The sequence below is a fragment of the Platalea leucorodia genome (assembly GCF_965183815.1).
Source record: "Platalea leucorodia genome assembly, chromosome: 22".
Classification (NCBI taxonomy): Eukaryota; Metazoa; Chordata; class Aves; order Pelecaniformes; family Threskiornithidae; genus Platalea; species Platalea leucorodia.
The window spans coordinates 3689041-3707837 of NC_138844.1; the positions used below are offsets into that span (position 1 = coordinate 3689041).

Consider the following 18797-nt stretch of genomic DNA (forward strand, 5'->3'; position numbering starts at 1 on the left):
GTACCGTGTAACCCCGGGATTCCGCTCCCGCCTCTGCCTGCACATCCGTCACCCCCCTGCCCCTCGTCCCCCAGAGCGGGGCAAACTCCGCCACCGCCCAGCTGTGCGGAGAGCCCTCTTCCACCTCGTGCAGCGCTTGCTTTCTTGGATGGGAGATGGTGTGGATGTTCCCGGTTCTGCACCATCTTCTGGACCATTTAAGGACTGTGAGTCCCGGAGCCCAGCCCTTCCCTGCCGTGCCTCCTGGCTGCCTGGCCCTCCAGTGCTTTCTAATCCTCGTGACTCACTTTTTATCTTAGCTTTTCACTGGAAGATCTGGGAATGCACAGAATTAATTACATGTTCTCTGTCACTGTCTTTATCATGAAATTACTGCCTTGAGGGAATGTGTCTCATTAGAGCAGGTAGGAAAAAAATTCTCCACGCTACCACCAAGCAGCTGTTCAATTTTAAGTGGCATATGTACCCCCTCTCGCAACAACGCTGCGATTCCCCCCTCCCTGTGGCTTGGGTGAACTCTGGGCTCCTCGGGAATGTCTTTTCCCATCAGGGTGATGAGCTTTCCCAGGCAGCGCGCACGTCGCAGAGTGGGCAGGGGGGCGTCAGGGCTGCCTTGTCCCCGACAGCGAGCGAGGGCAGCCCGGGTTCCCAGCCCTTTACACCCTCTGCCGTCCTCCAGTAACCGATCGTTGCACGTAACGCCACTGAGTCCGTAACGGAGTTTGAGGACAGAAGGAAGCCGTACAGACTGTCTCTTTATTCACTTTTTAGCCTGCAAAAAGATGACAGGGCCGAGGCTCTTGCATGCAGTGGTCTGCGTGTTCGTGGACAACCGCGCTGTAAAGCCTGGGGGACCCAGGCCTTCGCTGCGCCCTTCCCAGGCCACGAAGCTTGGCCTCCCTCCCCGAGCCCATCAGATCCCAGGGACTCGCGCTCCCTGTTTGTGGCGGAGCGTTGCGTGCTGGGCTTCGCAGTACCTGTGAGCTGCACGGGGATGCGAGTAAGGGCAGGGTGAGCTGCAGAATAGCTCTGTGGGTGCTCTTCGCTCATGCAGGAATTGGTGCTAAATAGAGGAGTCAGGCTTCAGGACTAGGGACTCACTGAATTGGCTTTATACACGCTGGAGCTGAAGTCACCTTCCAGACTGTCGAGGTAGGACTGAGCCTGGAGGATGGTTTCCTGGTGAGGATTCAAGGCTTTGCATGCACAGACATGGCTTACAGCAATCGCTTGCGTGTGGAAGGAAATGAGGTTTTGAACTGGCTGCTCGTTTTTGGGCCCGGTAGGTAGAAGGAGCGAGAGCCCGTGGTCCCTTTGCACACTGGCTGTGAGGGAAAGGGAACGGTGGTGGTCCAGCTGCTCTCCCCCACCCCGGCTCTCCATGCAAGCATAAAAGGAGCCCAAAGCGTGAGGATCAGCGTCTTTCCAGGCACAGCTGGATGTCCAGATGGACGAGACACTGTTCACTTCATAGCATCGTCTCCAGCTCATTGTTTAGGTTGGGGTGACGCTGATTCAGGTCTGTGAAGTCCGCCGTGTTTTCCCCACAGGCTTTCTGGCTCATCTCCTGGCTTGGACAGGGCAAAAAGTTATCCGAGGCGAAGGAGCTGGGGACGTAGCCCGGCAGGCTGGCGCGGGCAGGGAGCAGCAGTCCCCGCTGCTGCGTGCTCCCTGCCCCTCGCCCCGCGAGGCTCACGCTGAAGCTCGTGGTGGCGTGGGAGGCCAGCCCGCCGTAGCAGCAGCTCCCCGCCGCGCTGGTGGTACGCGCCTTCTGCTTGAAGTCCAGCGCCAGGCTTCTCCGAAAATGGGCTTTCTTAATCTCTGCCTGCACCTGAGGGAGAGATTGGAGTTGGCTGCTGGTGCCCAGAGACAGCAAAACAGGCTCCCTGCCCTTCCTCGTGGTTGTCACTCCTACTGGTTTTTTCCCTTTCCAAATCCTACTGAGAGGGATGGATCTGAGTTTTTTCCTCTGGTTATCCCAGCCCAGGGGCTGCGGGTTAACTTCCCTGACACTAAAGGGGCTGGAACAGGGAGCTCAGCTGCTCACGCTTGTAACTTACCTCCCCGTTGCAAAAGCAGTAGATAAAAGCCACAAAGAAACCCTGCCAAAAGAGACAGAGGTGGAGTTTGAGTCCTGAGGCAGGATGCTGTACGTGTGCCTCCCCCGTCCCCGGACGAGCATCGCTCGGTGTTCGGTGCAGGGCCCGCGGCCCCGCATCGATGTACCTGAGAGGAGTTGAAGAGCATCTCGTAATGCATCTGGATCTGCCACAGGACCCCGGAGACTTCGGTGTAGGGCATGGCCATGAACACCACGTAATGGACTCCAAAAAGCGGCATCAGCACCAGCGTGGACTTCAGCAGCTTCCTGAGAGGAGAAATGCTCCGAGCCGTTAGCCGGGACCTGCCAGCCAGCCTGCAGCCCCCTTGCAGATGCTGGTAAGCCTCCTAGCAAAGAGGGCAGTCGCTTCAGCTTCTGCCGCTGCTGCAGCTGGTTTGTGTGTAGCTATTGCACTGCTCGGAGAAGGGAGCAGGCAGAGCTTGAACTCCTGAGCCTGCTGTTTCAATCCAACGGATTGCGCTGGCTGCCATCGTCCTGCTGCCCTCCCTCGCTCCTGCAGCCATTCCCGCGCCTCTGCTCTTTGTTCACAGCCCCCTGGGGAGCCGCCTCAGCTGAACAGGCAGAAAATGAGCCAGACCAGGGCCGGGGCATGGTTATGTGCTGCCGGCACTTGCCTGTACTGCTGCCGGGGGTCCAGCTTCCCCGTGTTCGTCTCCCAGAGCTTGGAGGCCAGCACCCGGACGATGTTGAGGAAGAGGAAGAAGTTCACCTGCCGACAGACACCCGCTGCAGTTTTGTTGCCCGCAGTGACCTCGGGTCTGCCCGAGCAGCCCCCCGGGACGGGGACAGGCACTCCTGGGTGAGCTGCAGGCAGGGACGTGGGGGTGACGCTGTGGGCACAGCGGGGAGGGACCAGTGCCCCTGGATCCCTCTGCATCACGTGGGCCCTCCCTGGGTGCCGGGGTGGCTGGGGACACAACCCCAGTGACCACAAGCGAACGGCTCTGGGTCTCTATCGATCCCATTTCCCCAAAAGGGATTGGGAGATTCAGCCACGGGCTTCTTACCACGATGGCGGCCAAGATGGGGACCTGATAAATCCATTTCATGTTCCCTGCGCTGAGGTCCCAGCACCTGAAGAGACCAGTAAAGAAATACCTTGGAGAAACCTGGAATCACTGGTAAGGAAAATTGCCAGCCGATGGCTCCCCGTACCCCCCAACCAAGATCCCTTTGTGGAGCTCGTGTAAATCTTGACCCAACAGCAGCCATGCTACAAGCACTCATAACCATCATGGTGTTGCAAATCAGTTTTAAATTAGCAACAATACTCCTGAGGGCTCTTTGGCCGGCTCATCTAAAACTCCTGCTGTGCGTTCGGTTGCCTTTCTCCTTTTAAAATGCTTAACTTTAGAACGTGTCCTTTAGCATTCATCTTTGCACTGGTTTTTGATCAATTTATGGTGTAAACCTGCATCTGTCTTCCTCCCAAATGCAGAACAAAACCACTATCGATTTGGATTACTGGCAATTTTATGAACAAGCCTTGTACGTGTGTTCAATCCTCTTGTTCTTTTTGAAAAATTTTCATTTACAAAAGTTCTGGTGCCCACAGATACTTTGCTAACATTTGCAACCAGTCTTTCCCTCCCCAAAGGACTGTCGGAGAAGGTGGACCTACGTACTCTGTATCCGCCAGGGAGGCCCTGACGCTGGCCCAGACAGACACAAACACAGCGGGGAGACCTGGAGGGGCAGGAACCAGGGTGAGGAGCATGGATGAAGCATCACGTTGGCAGACCAAATCAGTTCCTGGCAGCTGGTCTGCATCCCACCGCCCTCATCTGGGCACCCAGTGCCGCTCAGCCACGGCTGATGCCCCAGCTCCCAGCTGGTCTCAGCGGCCACAGCATTGGGTTGGGGTCCATGCTTACCCCAGCCGATGATGATGAGGACCCACAGGTAGCTCTTGTTGGAGAGGAAGGCCATGAAGATCAGGCTGTGCAGGTAGAGGCCTTCCACCAGGATCCAGTAGTGGTTGGTGGCCAGAAAATAGAGGAAGAGGGTCACCACCACCTTGCAGCCAACCTGCGGATATACAGTCCGAGAGGTGCCTGTGTCAGGCTGTCCCCCGAAAGCAAAACCTGGTGGCTTTTGCTCTCTGGCCAGCAAAGCCCAGGCTGTGCCCCACGCATGGCTCGCGTTCCTCCTCTTGCAGGGAGCTGCATCTCCCCTGGGATGTTCCAGTGTCAGGCACAGCGCAGATACTCTCGGTATTTCCCGTAGGAGAGGTATTTCCCGTAGCCCGGCACTCGGAGCGCAGACTGCGAGGCCCATGTCCTCTGATCTCTACTGTGGCACCAGGACGGGGAGAAGCTGGGCAGAGCTGTAGGTGGCCCTTCCTCCCTCCCCAGCTGCATCGCCCCTGAGCAGCAGAGCCCCGATCGGGGAGGCTCCCAAGCGCGTCCTCTTGCACCAGGGCTCCTAAATCCCCTTTTCCCCCGATCCTGCCTTCGGTCTCAGCGCGCCACTTGCCAGGTGGCTCCGTTGTTCCGGTGAGGGACCCATTTCTGCCTTGAAGTCGTCCTCCCGCATCTTCTCCATCTCGTTGGCCAGCGTGCCCGAGTAGAGCACCATGTCCTTCACGAAGATGCTCACCGCCCGGCAGATGAAGGAGGTGAAGAGGTGGACGTGGATGTAGTTGCGTGTGCAGTGCAGGCGCCTAGGGAGAAGGGGTGCGACAGGAGCCCAGCCCCGGCTGCCCAGCAAGCTCCTCACACGTGGGCTCAGGCAACGGGGCGGGGGCCAGAGAAGGTGTGCTCCGAGATGTCAGCCCTCCCGCGGGCACAGAAGCCAGATCTGGGGGCAAGTGGGGCATCAACCCCTTCAAGAGCAGAGTGGAGTGGATGGGGAGCTGGTCATACTGGGGGTGTTTTGGGGCTTTGGGAAATGGACTGCTGTTTGTGCTGGGGCTTGGGGCTGGTTCCCGTTCCCTAAGGGGCTGCTCCCCCTCAGGGGGGTCGTGCGAGCAGATGGTGGGGAGAAGATGGTTCTCCCCCACCCAGGGATGGGGGTTCAGCTCCTCCTTACTTGAAGTATGAGAGGATGCAGATGGCAACGATGAGGGAGGCCAGGGAGATGGAGTATCCGACAGTGTACATCACGTGCAGGCGGTCAAACACCTCCTGGAAGAGAAGGGCTGTGCTCCACGACCCCTCTGCAGCCCAGGCCTCCCCCCTCTGCCCCCGGCCTCTGGGCTGAGAGCACGGGAGGAGCAGGGCTTGTTTGGGGAGCGGGGGGGAAGAGCCCCCTGCTCCCGGCAATTCCCCTGGCCTTCGCTGCACGCTTCCCCGGTCCCCATCCTGACCCCTTTTCCCAGCACCTCCAGTGAGCAAGGTCACCTTCTCGCGGCTCCGGCTCTCCGAGGAGAAGAGCAGAGCACATTCGGTGTAATTGGCCCAGGTCTTGTTGATGCTGAGAGCCATGGCCCAGGTCCCGTAGGCGCTGCAGTACCTGTAGGCATGACCTGGGAACGGCGACAGGCGCTGTGACAGCGGCAGGACCCGCGGGAAGCCTGGACACGTCCCTGCTCGCTGGAGGATTTTCACCGAGGTGAGGTCGCTCCCTGCCCGGGTGCAAGCGCTTACCTTTGTGGTTGAAGTCGTAGATGTAGTCGGGGCAGGGCACCGACACCTCCTGGCTGGGGGAGCCCTTCGGCCAGCAGATAATCCCGTCCCACTCGGGAAGGCAGCTGGTGTCTGGCCAACGAGCAAAGACATCTCACTTTGGCTCCAAACAGGGCCACGTCGGAACCTGCGGCTTCCCCAGGCGTGCGCGGGCCCAGGGCAAGGAAACCGCGCTGCCACGCACGCGCTGCTGGCCTGCAGAGCGGGGGGGCCGGGGAGGGACACGTCCCATCGCGTCCCACCTCCTCCACCTGCTCTCATTTGCAGCGTGCACAGGGCAGCCAGCGCTGGCTAATCAGGGTGATGATTTAATTAGCGCCTAATTGCGCCCAGAGCAGCCAGGGTGCCAGGAGCTGCACGTTTCCCTGGCCCCATCCCGTTCCCATCGGAGGGGAAAGCATTTCCCACAACGTAACCAGCTCCCCCGGGGCTGGCTGACCCAAGGGAGGGACGCTACCTTTGATCTTCTCCAGTTGGGCTTTTATGTCTCTCTGACATTTCTCCTTAGCTTCCACCAGGAGATAGATCTGCTCTTCTTTTGTGAGAACATCATCGGGGTCCACCTGCCAAGAAAAAGCCAAAGTGGCAACCCCCACGTCCACGTGGCTTGGCTTGGGCCAGCAGTGTCCGACGGCAGCTCGGATCAGGTCTCCTCTTCATGCTCACAATTTAGAGATTAATCCTCCCTGGGAGAGCTCGACCCACCCTGGTGATCTCCATGTCCCCAGGGGGCCGCCACCGCCTGCTCAGTGATACGAGCCCCCCGCAGCCGGGATCTGGGATCCAGGAGCTGGGAGCGAAGCTGCTCTGTCCCAGCAGCACCCTGAAGGCGGTTGGTGAGACACCCACAAACGCTTCCCCACTCGGGGCAGGACCCGCGTCGCTTCTGCTGCCACAGAACACCCCATTGCTCCCTGCCACCAAGCCCTGAATCCAACCAGCTCATTAACACCAAGTCCAAAATCACAAGAGGCTCAAGGGCTGTTATGGGAACATCATCTCCTGACATGGAACCAACGCTTTGCTGAACCTGCTAGCGTGGTGGTCTCGCCCGCAGACTCGTAGCATCAAGCAGGACCATCCTTGGGGCAAGAAATGAGAGTCAAAGCTGAGGCAAGAGACAGGCAGAGAAGACAGGAGCACGCATGGAGAATGGATGTGCAAAGCTAACGGAGCAGCGATGGCGTGGACGGGGTCCCCCAGCCTTCCCCAGGCGAGTCAGGTTTGTGCGGCTTTGGGTAGATTCAAACGACGTGGGGAAGAGAAAAGCGCTGCCCGCCTTCCTGCTCTCGTTTTTCCCTCTTGCAAGGCTGAGGCTGACCACGAGCCCTGCTTCCCCCCCGTCCAGGGTCCATTGAGAAACGTTTCTGTGCTAGAAATCAGTGCCATGTCAGGCTCCTGCCCTGGCTCCTCCTCGCCCACCCCCCCAACGGTGCTGGATGTCCCCGTTGCCCACACCGAGCCCTTCAGAGCCAGCTCCGGCAGCCCCTGGTTAGAGTGGCCGGCCGGGGCTCTGCAAACAAGCGGGCGCCCGGCACCGGGAGCAGCGCGATGCAGACGGGTGCAGCCTGCGGCGTCTGTAGCCTCCCGGTCGCACCGCATGGGCAAACAGCTTTTGGAACATTTTGAGCCGAGATGCTCGAGGGAGTTTGGAGCCGGGATGAGGAAACAGCTTTGGAAGTGAAAAGAAGCCGGGATGCGGGGGGTTCGCGTTGGCTCCTGGACTGCCCACAGGTGAGCGCAGCCAAATCCTGCCCCAGGGAGGAGACCCTGGACTCCCATTCACGCTCTTCCCAAGAGCAGTGGTCTGGGGGGGCGGCAGGGGGCTGGCGACGGGTGTAGGGCAGGAGTGGGGGTCCTAGGGTGCCTCAGCAGGGTGGGGGCCCGGCTTTGGGAAACGCGCTGGGTGCGCCCAGCTCTGCCCTCGCCGCGTCCCTCCAGCCTCGCCTGAACTGACCGTAAATCGCCCCGCTCTTTCTGTTCCCCCGGTGCCTCTGAGGCAGCGAACTCTGCCCTGGACGTGTCCAAGAAATGGAAGAACCATCATGTCGCGGTGTCTCCGTGGCTGCTGGAAAGCTTTTAGCGGGAGCGGAGAACCTCTCCCACCCGGCAGCTCTGCGGAGCGGGATGTGCAGCCGGGGGGCACGCGGCCCCCAGCCGGAGCAGGTTGCACAATTAGCAATATTTAAAGCCAGGAGAGGGACTGGAGGAGCCCACGCAGCCACGCAGACTTACCAGAGCCCCTGCAGAGCTCAGGAGGCAGCAGCAGAGGAGAGCCGCCGTGATGCCTCCCATGGGGACGGATGCCTCCATGGTCCCACCGCGCCGCGCAGATGGGGACCTCAGGGACGACGAGCTGGAGAAAGCAGAGCCTTCACCTGGGGACAGCCGAATTGCTGGCGGCCCCGGGCCGCAGGTGATGGAGAGGGCTGGCGCGTTCAGCAGGACAGAGCATCTTCTGTGAGCACCTTCCCGGCTGCGGTCCCTGTCGAGGCGAGGTGGCGGCAGGGGCACAGCCCGTCCCTGGGTGCTCAGGGCTGGGGGAGCACCCAGAGGTGAGTCCCCTCTCCCGGCGGGCACTGCCCCCAGTGCTACACGGAGCCGCTCGCAGGCTTACTAGGCAGGGGGGGGTCTCCCCCCACCATCCTTGCTGCTATTCAGTCTCCGTGTCTCGCCTGCTTTTAGCAGCTCCTGGAGCGTATGCAAACAATTCCCGTTTGGATGGGGATGGCAGAGGTTTATTGGCTTAGCCCTAGGTGCTAAAATCCTCTTCATTCAAGGCAAATTCCTCTTCTCTTTTCAGAAACTTCTCTCACTGCCTGGTGGCTCATTTTTCAGCTGTCAGAGCATCCTCCCACTGCCCCCGCGCTACTCAGTCCCCTCCAGCCTGACCGGTCCCAAGGAGCCGAAGGACCCTGGGGAAAATCCCAGCGAGGTGGCTGGAGGTAGGGAGGCAGAGGGTGCAAGCACGTGAGCATCACCTCGCACGTGAGCAGCACCTCGGCACTGATGCTCCCGAGATGGGATGTCTTTCAGGCAGATGCCAGTTTAACCCTTTTCCTTCTCTCGGGGCTGGGGCGTGTTTTGGGGAGATGTGCCGGGATCGGTCCTGCTCCCCACTAGGACGAGCACCTTGCTGCCTTCATGCATTTGCTTTGCAAAAGGACCTCGCTGCACAACTGCATTTAGCCTTCTGCGGAGGGAGGCTGGACAGACGGACAGTCCTGGCAGCAGGGAGCAGGCAGGACAGACGGACAGCCCTGGCAGTAGGGAGTTTCCACCCTGATGGGTGCCTCATGCAGCCCGTGAATGAGAAAAACTGGACCGGCAGGGCTGGCGGGTCAGAGCTGGTCCCACCGCAGCTGCCACCATCCCCATCAGAGTGGTCCCTTGTCACCCGCATCCCCGCAGGGAGGCCCCGGGGCTGGCCCCTGTGTTTCGGGATCGTGCGGATGCCCGGCTTGAATCGGCCAGCTCGAACACCTTGTGTCCCCGCAGCAGCCCCGGCGTCCCCCCGGAGAAACAGGGGCACAGAGTGGGGAGTCCTTGTTCCCCGAGCAGGTCGTCATTAGTCGGATGAGGCTGAAATTCAAAAGCCCAGTGCCAAACTTTGGGAACAGCAGTCTCCCAACCCGGGCCTCCCCCCTAGCCCATGTAATCCATGGCCGGGCGCAGCTATTGCTGCCTCCATGAGGGCAAAATCCTGCGCAGGGCAGAGCCCCCGGAGCCTCCCTCGGGGTTTTCCTGGCAGAGCGGCTTGTCCTCGTCCCAACCACAAGCCCCTGTGGCTGCTTGGAGGCAGGTCAGACTTTTGCTTGGCTCCTGCGGCAAGGGAAGGCATATCAGCCGGCTGAGAGAGCAAAGCGAATCCAAATGACAGCGTTCAGGAGGTGCTGCTACTCCCTCTGATTAAATCGGACAGGAAAACAAGCGTCGTGGTTGCTTTCCCTGCCATGGCAATCAGCTGTAAATCAAGAAGGGATTAGGGGCATCTTGGGCAGCTGCCCGTCTCCCCGGCCCAATTTAGCCACCACCCCGGCCCATCGCGTGGGTGCCGGCAGCAGCCCGGCAGCATCACTCTGCCGAGCAGCACCGCAGCTCCCGCGCTTGCTCATCAGGGTGCTGCACGGGCACGTAGGACAGGAGAAGGGCTAAGCAGTTAAATTGCAGGATTAATGTTTTCTGAAGGCTCTTCTGGGTACTGATTTCTGACCCAGAAGCTGCCGGGAGTGAGGACGGAGTTAAGGTGAGGTTATTTTGGAGTCGGGTGGATGCCTGGATGGATGGATGCTGGCTGAGGGGGAGGCAGCAACGCGCAGGGGCAATTTGATTCCACTGCAGGCGAAATCTGACCCAAGCTCCGGGTTTGCAGTTAGCAAAACACGATGTGAGGTTTTTTTCTGCTAAATTACTTGCTATATTATAGAGAGATCTGGAAAGCGATCATTGCAAACGACACCCACCCAGCCCCCTCAGCTCCCTGAATCCATGCTAGCAATCATGAGATGATGGCAGACAGCAAATTTCCCAGCAGTTTGCGGCTGCTGCCTCCTCCCCAAAGACCCCCATAACCCAGCTGGCGACGGCTCAGCCTCCAGCTCCCGCGGCGTTTCGGCAGGGAAGAGGCTGGGGGGGCTCTGGGCACAGGGCTGAGCTGGTGCCAGCCCCTGTTCCCATCACTCCTAGCCCTGCAGCAGCTCCGAAACGGCAGGATTAGACCTACCCGGTCATGCCAAGCCTGAGTTGCTGTGATACACCATGACCTCAACTGGCCTGACTCAACCACCTGAAAACACAAATATAACTGCATTTTCTACGCCTATATATAAACAAAACTTAAATACATACATCTATAATATACAAATAGAATGGCTCAGACTCTGGCCAGCACCAGGACCTCGTAGCTCTCGCACCGGGACTAACAGCATCTCAGAGGATCCTGTTCCACCCAGCGGCTCGCAACCGTCCCTGCAGCCCAACTGAAGCAAGCGCTGGCCGGAGAAATGAGGCTGGGCAGCATCTCCACAGCAGAGAAGATGCTCTCGTGTGTTGTAATTCATTCTTGCCCATTTATTTCTGTTACCAAAATACCAGCTCTGGGACCCCAGTGCAAACTGGGGATGGGTTTTCCTTCTCCTGTGCCCTGTTGCAATCTGGCTATATTTAAGTTGATGGTTTAGGATGTCTCGGTGTAATCTTCAAGCCCCATTTTCTGGGATGCTGAACCTTGATGACTTCTTCTGCCTCCTGTGCGTCTTCAAACAGTTGGGAGAGGAGGGTGAGAGGAGGAGCAGCCCGCAGTGGAGCCTGCCCAGCGCCTGGGGAGGAGCCGAACGGAGACCCTATCGCCCGCTCTGCCCCGCAGGCTTTGGGGATGCACGGGACGAGTGGTGCGGGGCTGTGAAAGACCCTGAGCCGATGAATTAAATGCCTGGCTTTAGCCCTCCTTCGCATTACCCGCATCAGCCATCCCGATGGAGGTGAGCACGGCTTCTCGCCTGCAGTGCGGCCTTTTCCAGGGCTCAGCCCTGGGGAGAGACTGGGGCAAACCAGACCCTGAGCACGAGGCCGGGGGGATCGTTCAGAGAGGACTGAGCTCCTTTGAACCAGCATTTCATAAATCCCAGTCTTAAAAAGGGCTCTGCAGCATCCACCCTTGCAGGCCTGCCTAAAAACAGACGCGCTTTTCCCGTGGGTATCGCGTCAGGTTTATCAGCCGTCATGTTGCTATTTTCTTGCCAGGCACCCGGGGCCGTTCGCGTTTAGGTTTTCAGTGATCATTTAGCAAGCGGCCCCCATGCAGCCCACCCGGTGCAGGTGCTGGAGGGGGAGATGTCCCCCCTCTTGTGGCCTGGGGGGGGGGGGGGGCGGTTGGTGGCTTCGCCGCTCCGGGAGCCGATGACAATGGGCAATTGTCAAGTTGGGGCCCCTCTCGTTTGAGTTTTCTTCCTTTTATAGTAAGTAGCAGTTGCTCCAGCAGCTGGCCTGCGCCTCCGGGGTGCGGACAGGGCTCCGTATATAAGGGAAGGAGCAGGCTTTGCCTTTCATCCCTCCGTTCGGTTGCTTCGCTGGGCAGCAGGACTCATCCCTGCACCTTTGCAAAGACCCAGCGCGATGCCGCTCAAGAAACCCGACCCGAAGAAGGAAGCAGGCAAACCAGCTCCAGCCCCGGAGCCACCCAGAGAGCCTGCCTTCGATCCCAAGAGTGTGAAGGTGAGTGAGGAATGAAGACGTCACGGTCTTTCTTTGTGCCTGTCATCTGCCAGGCACGGGCGATGCAACGCGCCGCGCAAATGGCATTTGCCAGGCTGAGCGCCAGGGTTGGGAGGGGAAAATGATCAGATTGCATTGATGCAGCGGGCTGGGAGTGATGCTCTCCTCGCTGGGGGGATGTTTCAGCCTTCCCCCCTCCAGCCCTGCACAGCGCTCACCCGAGGAACCTGCTTCGCCCTCGCGCTGGGACGCTGCTGCCCCGAGCTCCGGCTGTGGAGCCAAATGCCCCACAGCTCCTGGCTGAGACGCCGTGCTGGGGCCTCAGCGGCTTTGAAAAGCTTTTCTACCACCCACTGTCTCCATCCTAAAGTATTTTGCTCCCTGTGTTGTCTCCTCCATGTGAGAGCATCTTTTATCCAAGTCTCTACATCAGGACCTCACTTTTTCCGTGATTCCCCAGGATATAGTTACATTTTTAAGCCAGAGCTGTGGCAGGAGAGTTGTTAATAGGCTCAGCACAGAGGCTGTTTAATCACTTGAACTAGGGACGAAGCCCTGAAATAACATCCTTTCCACGCAAACCAGCCCTGACTGTGGTCCGAGCATCCCCGCTGCCTGCCCACCCCTTGCCCGCTGCGCTGCTGCCGGCCGCGCTTTCTGCAGGGATCTCGGCTCTGCAGCGAGGGCAGGACCGCTCCCAGGCCCGGCACGGCTGGACACAGCATGGACATGGTCCCCGCCCCGAGCAGGCCGTGGAGCCTGGGGAGGGAGATGTTCAAACACCGGGGAGAGCCCCTTCGTTACCCCCGGCAGTACCTCAGCCCTCATGCCCGGCTCTGTTCTCTTCTCCCAACAGATTGAATTCACCGCAGAGCAGATCGAAGGTAAGTGCAGATTCACCTTCTCCCAGAGATTGCATTAGAAATGGGGAGTCCTTTTTCCAGGTAGTTTTTCGCAACAGACGTGAGAGCCGAGGCCCCGCACATCAAACCCCCTCCTGGGGGAAAGCCCAGCAGGATCCAGGTACCCCATTCCCCCCCAACATGCTGCTCGTTCTTCAGGACGGGCTCGTGAGGTTTCTTAGCAGGTAGAAGGGACATAAGAAATCAGAAAGTCGTGTCTCTGACCAGTATCGGGCTGGTAAGGAGATGGGAAAGAGTGCTGGTGGGAAGGGAGGAGGCAGGAGAAAAGATGGAGATGGGAGCAATGCCGGAGGGGAGTAGGAGCAGGGATTTAGCTGGGACTGCAATGCCGGGCTGTCGGGAGCAATGAATGGATCCTGGCTTCTTGCTCTGCCCTGAGGGTGCCCCAGTCAAAGAGGATAATCCCAGCTTCAGAGCCTGGCAGGGAAAAGGTATTTTTCCATTCATGGTGAGAGATGCAGCCTGGTTCAAAGTCTGGGATTCGCATGGGAGGAGCAGCCTCTGGCAGTGCAGGGACAGCCCCATGCCGAGGGGCTGAGCTGGGATTGGGATTTCTCATCTCTCCATGGGCAGTTTTAATGCCTCTGTACAGACTAGGGAAGGGATAAGATCCGAGTGCAGATCCTGGTGGGAATACTGGGAGGAGGAGACCCAGTATCCTGCAGACTCGGCCCCCAAACCAGCTTGTGAAAGGCAAAAAGAGAGCCAGTGGAAATGTGAGCAAGTTAAAATGCGAAGATATTTGGATTTAACCTGCAGCGACATCCCAGAGCACGCGACGTGCTCCCGCGGCTCCAGGGAGCCAGGAGCGGACATCGCTGAGGTCCCTCGTAGCGGTGCCTCTTGGCCCAGGGACTCGCAGGCGGTGCTGTCGCTCCCTGGATCCCCCCGGAACCAGGCGGAGGGACCTCACCTGCGAGAGGGAGCCATTGTGAGTTCACCCTGAGGTGCTGGGGCGACCGTGGACAGGACTACAGGGACACGGCATGGAGATCACAGGCACAGGTCCAGGGGATGGTGAGGCTCAGCGGAAGCTATAAAGATGCCAAGTAGAAAATGGATCAAACCCAAAGCCCTGGGCAAGGATTCCCACCAAACCCAAGGCAATGCCTACCAGACCATGACATCTCCATCTCCGCATGGCGACTGCGATCGTTTCATCCCACCCAACAGTAGGAAGAGCAGCAGCTCTGCTTTGAGCGAGCTATTGCTGGACATCATGAAGAAGATGGACCAGAACCTGGAATTCATTAGCGCCATGGACAAGAAACTCACAGCTCTGATCCTTCACATGGACAGGCTGGAAAGGCTGATTACCCACTTGGGCCAGTCAACTGCTCAGGTGGACTTGCTGGCCTGGAGGCAGCAGGATGAAATCCAGAAGTGTGTGGAGCATCCGCTGCAGGAAAACCACCATCTCGCTGCCTGCGTGGAGCAGCTGGAGAGGCAGGTGCCAGCCGCCGGCCTCAGGGTCCTTGGCTCGCCTGTGGAGGAAGAGGGTAAGGACTTGGGGGGGTTCCTGGAGGACTGGTTTCCCACATTTTGCACCTTGACACCAGTGAGGAGCCCGTTGTAGTGGAGAAGATCTTCTGGGTTGAAACAAGAGGCAGAGACCAGGCTCTGAGCAGCCACAGGAGTATGGTTGTCCATATAGCCAACATCGGGATTAAAGAGAGAATCCAGCAGCAGGTCAGGAAGCTGAAAAGCATCACACACAGAAGGAAAGAGATCCTTAATTGTTCCTAATTTAGGCCTCCTTCCTCCAGGTAAAATGTAATGCTTAATGGCATGATAATTTACGGGAGCAAGCTTGGAAACGAATCTCCCATGTCCTTCCAAGTGGGCTTGGCATGACATGTGGTCTGCAAGGCTGGGGTGGACGTGGTCGCCCTTCCCCAGTGCCACCCCTCCACAGCAATGCTGCGCTGTGTCTGCCTGGCTGGGGCTGGGGGGATGCCAGCAGAGCGGACGGGGTGTTGCAGGTGTCATGGGAGGGCAGTGGGACAGTTGTGGGGTCCTCAGGAGGCCCGAGTCGAAAAGGGGAAGAGCAAAGGGGATGTTCTGCAGCCGAAACAGCAGCCCGCACCTGCAGCCGGTGCTGCCAGCACAAGGTGGTGCAGGAATCCCAGCAGGATTCAGCCAGCCAGCTCCGCATAGGTGGCAAAACCTGCTCGAGAAGCTGAGCGACTCGTTGAAGGAGTCTGGCAAGCTTCAGCGGCTCGTTGCTTAGGCTAGTGCAGGTCTGCCTGCCCTGGGCAGCGGCGACGGGTGCAGAGGGCACCCACCACACGTGTCCATCCCTTCCCTGCCTGCCAGGCAGGACTCGCTCCCAGCGGGGTGCGAAATGGGGCCAGCATGGCAGAGGACATCCAAGCTCTTCTTCCCCGCAGAGTTCAAAGAAGCTTTCGGCCTGTTTGACCGGACGCCGACGGGAGCCATGCAGATCACCTACGCGCAGTGCGGGGATGTCCTGCGGGCGCTCGGTCACAACCCCACCAACGCGGAGGTCCTGAAGGTGCTGGGCAAGCCCAAGCCAGAAGGTGACAGCAAACAAAAAAGGGCAGCAGGGACAGGGTGGGACAAGCAATCCCTGTGCTCCCTGGCAGCAAATGAAGTATTACGTCCCCTGTAGGAACAGCCCTGCAAGATGAAGGAATTGGGAAGGAAATGGCGCAGAGAGGCTTCATTCCCCCCAAATTCCTTCACTCCCCCTCCCCGTGCCATGGCTGATGTAAGGGATAGGTTGCCCTCAGCTGGGGATGGTGGCAATTGATGCTTAGCAGACCATATCCTGAGCTGGTGCAAACTGGTGTAACCTGACCAGTCCCAGTGCAGCCACGTTGCCTTGGTGGCAGAGGACCTACCTGCTGGTTTTAATTTTTGGTTGATATCGGCAGGCCGTGTGCAGTCCCCAGATAATACTTTATTCCTCATATGGATCGGATCTTCCCATCTCAAGTATAATATACTGATAGTCCCACCACTTTGTGGGGTTTCTCCCCTGTACTCAGATGGAAATGAGACCAGGAAGGTTAAGCAGGAGGTCCTCAGAGGCTGACTTCAACTCAATGAAGTTAATCTCTGGCCCCATCTCCTCCTCCCCTTCCAGAAATGAACACAAAGATGCTGGACTTCGAGACCTTCCTCCCCATCCTGCAGCACTTCACCCGCAACAAGGAGCAGGGCACCTTCGAGGACTTTGTGGAAGGGCTGCGTGTCTTCGACAAGGAGGGCAACGGCATGGTGATGGGGGCTGAGCTGCGCCATGTGCTGGTCACGCTGGGTACGGGCTGGCCCTGGGCGGGGAGCAGGACACAGGCCACCCCCAAGCTCTTTCTGGGCAAATGCCTTGGGTTAGTTTGCTGGTCTCACACGTTGGAGAGATCCTTTTTATTCTGCTGCTCGTAGGCTTTTGCAGGAGTGAATGGCTCCTGAATATGTGGCCTTTTCCATCTTATGCCACAGCTTCATGAGTGATTCAGGTGAGATGGAGAGTCCATAAAATCCTCAATTACCAGACAACCCATGCAGCTTGGTCCTCTCCACACAATCTCCCAGCAGCGTTCCCCAGTCTGTAGGGGTGCACAGCTCCTTTTTAATCCCCTTCTCCTTCTTCTGGTGGCTTTGGCTCTCTGGAAGAAGGACAGGAGGGTCCTGGTGGGCTGAGAACCCTTCCCCTCACCTCTCCATCCTCCTCCTCCAGGGGAGAAGATGACAGAAAGCGAGGTGGAGCAGCTCATGGCAGGGCAAGAAGATGCCAATGGCTGTATCAACTATGAAGGTAGGAGCAAGAGATGCCCGTTGGGGCTGTCCCAGACATGGTCATCTTGTCTTAGGGTGCAAAATGTGTCCTCTGTGAGGACATTGGTGATCACTGAGAGAGAGATATGGACCACCCTCCAAAGCCTCTCCTAGGAGAGCTGCGAGACATGTTAGCTGGGGTGGGAACAAGGCGGTTGTGTCAGTGATTTCCAGTAAAAGCAGCTGAAGACAGCACGTTTCCGAGGGTTTCAGGACTGTTTTATCCCCAGTTTTGGCACTGTTTTGTTGTAAGCTATCAAAAATAAACAAAGCCAGCATCTTTCACAGCAGAGGCTGGTTGGGAACATTTGGAGACCCAGATCGCTCACGGCTCCAAGAGGGTGAAAATCTGGCATAGGGAGTGGTTAAATCCGGGAACCTCTAAAATTGGAGCTCATTGAGGAAACGAGGGTACCCATTTCCCTTGGCCTCAGAAAACTGGGGATAGTGGTACCGGTTCGTCTCCAAGAGGGGTTTGGTATCACTCTAACCAGGTTTGGGATGGCATGAGAAAGGTGGGAACAGAAGGAGAAATCCCCGTCCTGGCAGAGCACGTCCCCTTCATTCCTGGGGGGCCCCGGGCTGGGGGTACCCCCGCTGCCTCTCTGCCCGCCCCGCCACAGCTCACAGCATGCTTTGACCTCTCACGCTTTCATTTCTCATTTTCTCCTCAGCTTTTGTCAAGCACATCATGTCTGGCTGAAAGAAGAAACTTCAGGTGAGTTTATCGGGGTCTCCTGCTGCTTACTCTGAAATTGGAAATCTTGCATATAACAGCCAGGGGCAGAGGAACCAAAACCCAAACCCCACAAGCAGCCCTGCAGTGGACTAATGCCACAGGAATAATCCCAGCTCTGAAAGCACAAAAAGCTGCGTTCATGATAACGAACCTCATTTATAACTTGTGCCATTTAAAATTTATCGGGACAGCTGTCAGTCGTGGTCTGGTTAATTGTGTCGATTCTCTGCTCGGAAAGAAAGAGGTTGGTGTGGTTTATGGCGGTACATTTTCTAACCCACCAGGAGCTCAGGTGGTCATCAAACAGCGGCTGGTGGAAATACATATTTAAAAACTTGCAGCAGTGAATTACTTGGCGCTAAGAAAATGCTAAGTGCCTAGCGAGGAAATTTCTATACCACTGTGTTAATACTTAAGAAATATCAACATTCCCATTAACATTAGAAAGAATATGGAAAATGTACCATTGATGCGTGTTAAGCTTTTTGTGTTCCTCTAAGTCTGTCTGATGAAAAGAGAAACAGGTTTCTTTTAGGGTGAGCTATCCCTCGGAAATCTATTCAATTTAAAAGAAAATCCAAATTACTAAGAGCTGGCCTGACTCTCCTCTGCCAGCTTCGTATGGTTTTGTTATCTCGCTTTTCTTAAACATTTTTCCTCTCTGTAGCTGTGTGAAAGGCAACAGGGAAAGAAAAAAAAAAAGAAAAATGACCTTCAGATACTGCTAAATACACAAATTAAACATTTAAAAATCTCCTTTTTTTGCCCTCTACAAATCTCTTTAAACATCAGAAGGTTAAAATGGAGGCAAACAGAAGTCTGAACTTTGAATGTTCAGCACCCTTTTAATCTTGTTTTTAATCCATTTCTCTCCAGTTCCTGTTCATCAGCTCAGCAATATAGGTGGTTAGGTGGCAAACTGCCGGGGAGATTTAATTTTACACAAAATTATTTGCATGAAACACTTTTTTTTGGATGGTGTGGAATTGCAGCTACTGACATTTTGGGTTCATCTGAGAAGGAGCACTCTCGTCTTAAAGATTCCTTGCGTTAAGCCCCCTCCTGCTTGTCTCCCAGGCTCTCGGAAATGTTTGAACCCACCCGAGCACCACGAACAGCGAGATTCCTCCATCCATGTCCCTTCCTCCCTGGATGTCGCACATCTGCAGAGATTTTTCACATGAAGAGTTGGCCTCCACACGTGTGCCTAAGCCTCGGTATACAATGAGACATCTGCAACTTGGTTTTAAACCTGAAGTTATTCTTTTCAGGTTTTTCCTGTGACATTTGGCTCATTAAATTTGGTTTCTTCCTCCCTTAAATGGTATCTCTGCTTTGGCTTTGGACTACTCACTGAAGCGGTGGATGGAGGA

The 18797-nt window shown here is 57.1% G+C and overlaps 3 protein-coding genes across 3 annotated transcripts in view; 2 read left to right on the forward strand and 1 right to left on the reverse strand.

The window, feature by feature from the left end:
• DDX42 (DEAD-box helicase 42) overlaps nt 1-2324 on the forward strand; it is a 22874-nt gene extending 20550 nt beyond the window's left edge. The window contains exon 19 of the mRNA XM_082331840.1: nt 2275-2324. The gene's annotated coding sequence lies outside the window, so the exon portion shown is untranslated. The remainder of the gene's footprint in view (nt 1-2274) is intronic.
• Nucleotides 1469-7350, reverse strand: LOC309600118 (parathyroid hormone/parathyroid hormone-related peptide receptor-like; the record flags this gene model as incomplete). The annotated part of the gene is made up of 12 exons (XM_082332183.1): nt 1469-1831; nt 2061-2102; nt 2227-2364; nt 2733-2831; nt 3130-3196; nt 3748-3808; nt 3997-4411; nt 4598-4784; nt 5153-5588; nt 5710-5841; nt 6059-6402; nt 7346-7350. 12 exons carry the CDS (start codon nt 7348-7350, stop codon nt 1469-1471), a joined length of 2289 nt encoding a protein of 762 aa, XP_082188309.1.
• Nucleotides 7351-10356: 3006 nt separating this feature from the next.
• Nucleotides 10357-18569, forward strand: LOC309599845 (myosin light chain, embryonic). The gene is made up of 8 exons (XM_082331701.1): nt 10357-11228; nt 11707-11961; nt 12818-12845; nt 15275-15424; nt 15994-16167; nt 16588-16665; nt 17360-17403; nt 18502-18569. The coding sequence occupies exons 2-7, from the start codon at nt 11863-11865 to the stop codon at nt 17386-17388; spliced, it is 558 nt and encodes a 185-aa protein (XP_082187827.1). The 5' UTR covers nt 10357-11228; nt 11707-11862; the 3' UTR covers nt 17389-17403; nt 18502-18569.
• Nucleotides 18570-18797: the final 228 nt, after the last annotated feature.

Coding starts and splice junctions, on each gene's coding strand:
- LOC309599845 (XM_082331701.1), top strand. CDS start 11,863: ATGCCGCTCAAGAAACCCGACCCGAAGAAGGAAGCAGGCAAACCAGCT. Junction 15,425..15,993: donor GGGCAAGCCCAAGCCAGAAG/GTGACAGCAAAC, acceptor CTCCCCTTCCAG/AAATGAACACAAAGATGCTG. Junction 16,666..17,359: donor TGGCTGTATCAACTATGAAG/GTAGGAGCAAGA, acceptor TTTTCTCCTCAG/CTTTTGTCAAGCACATCATG.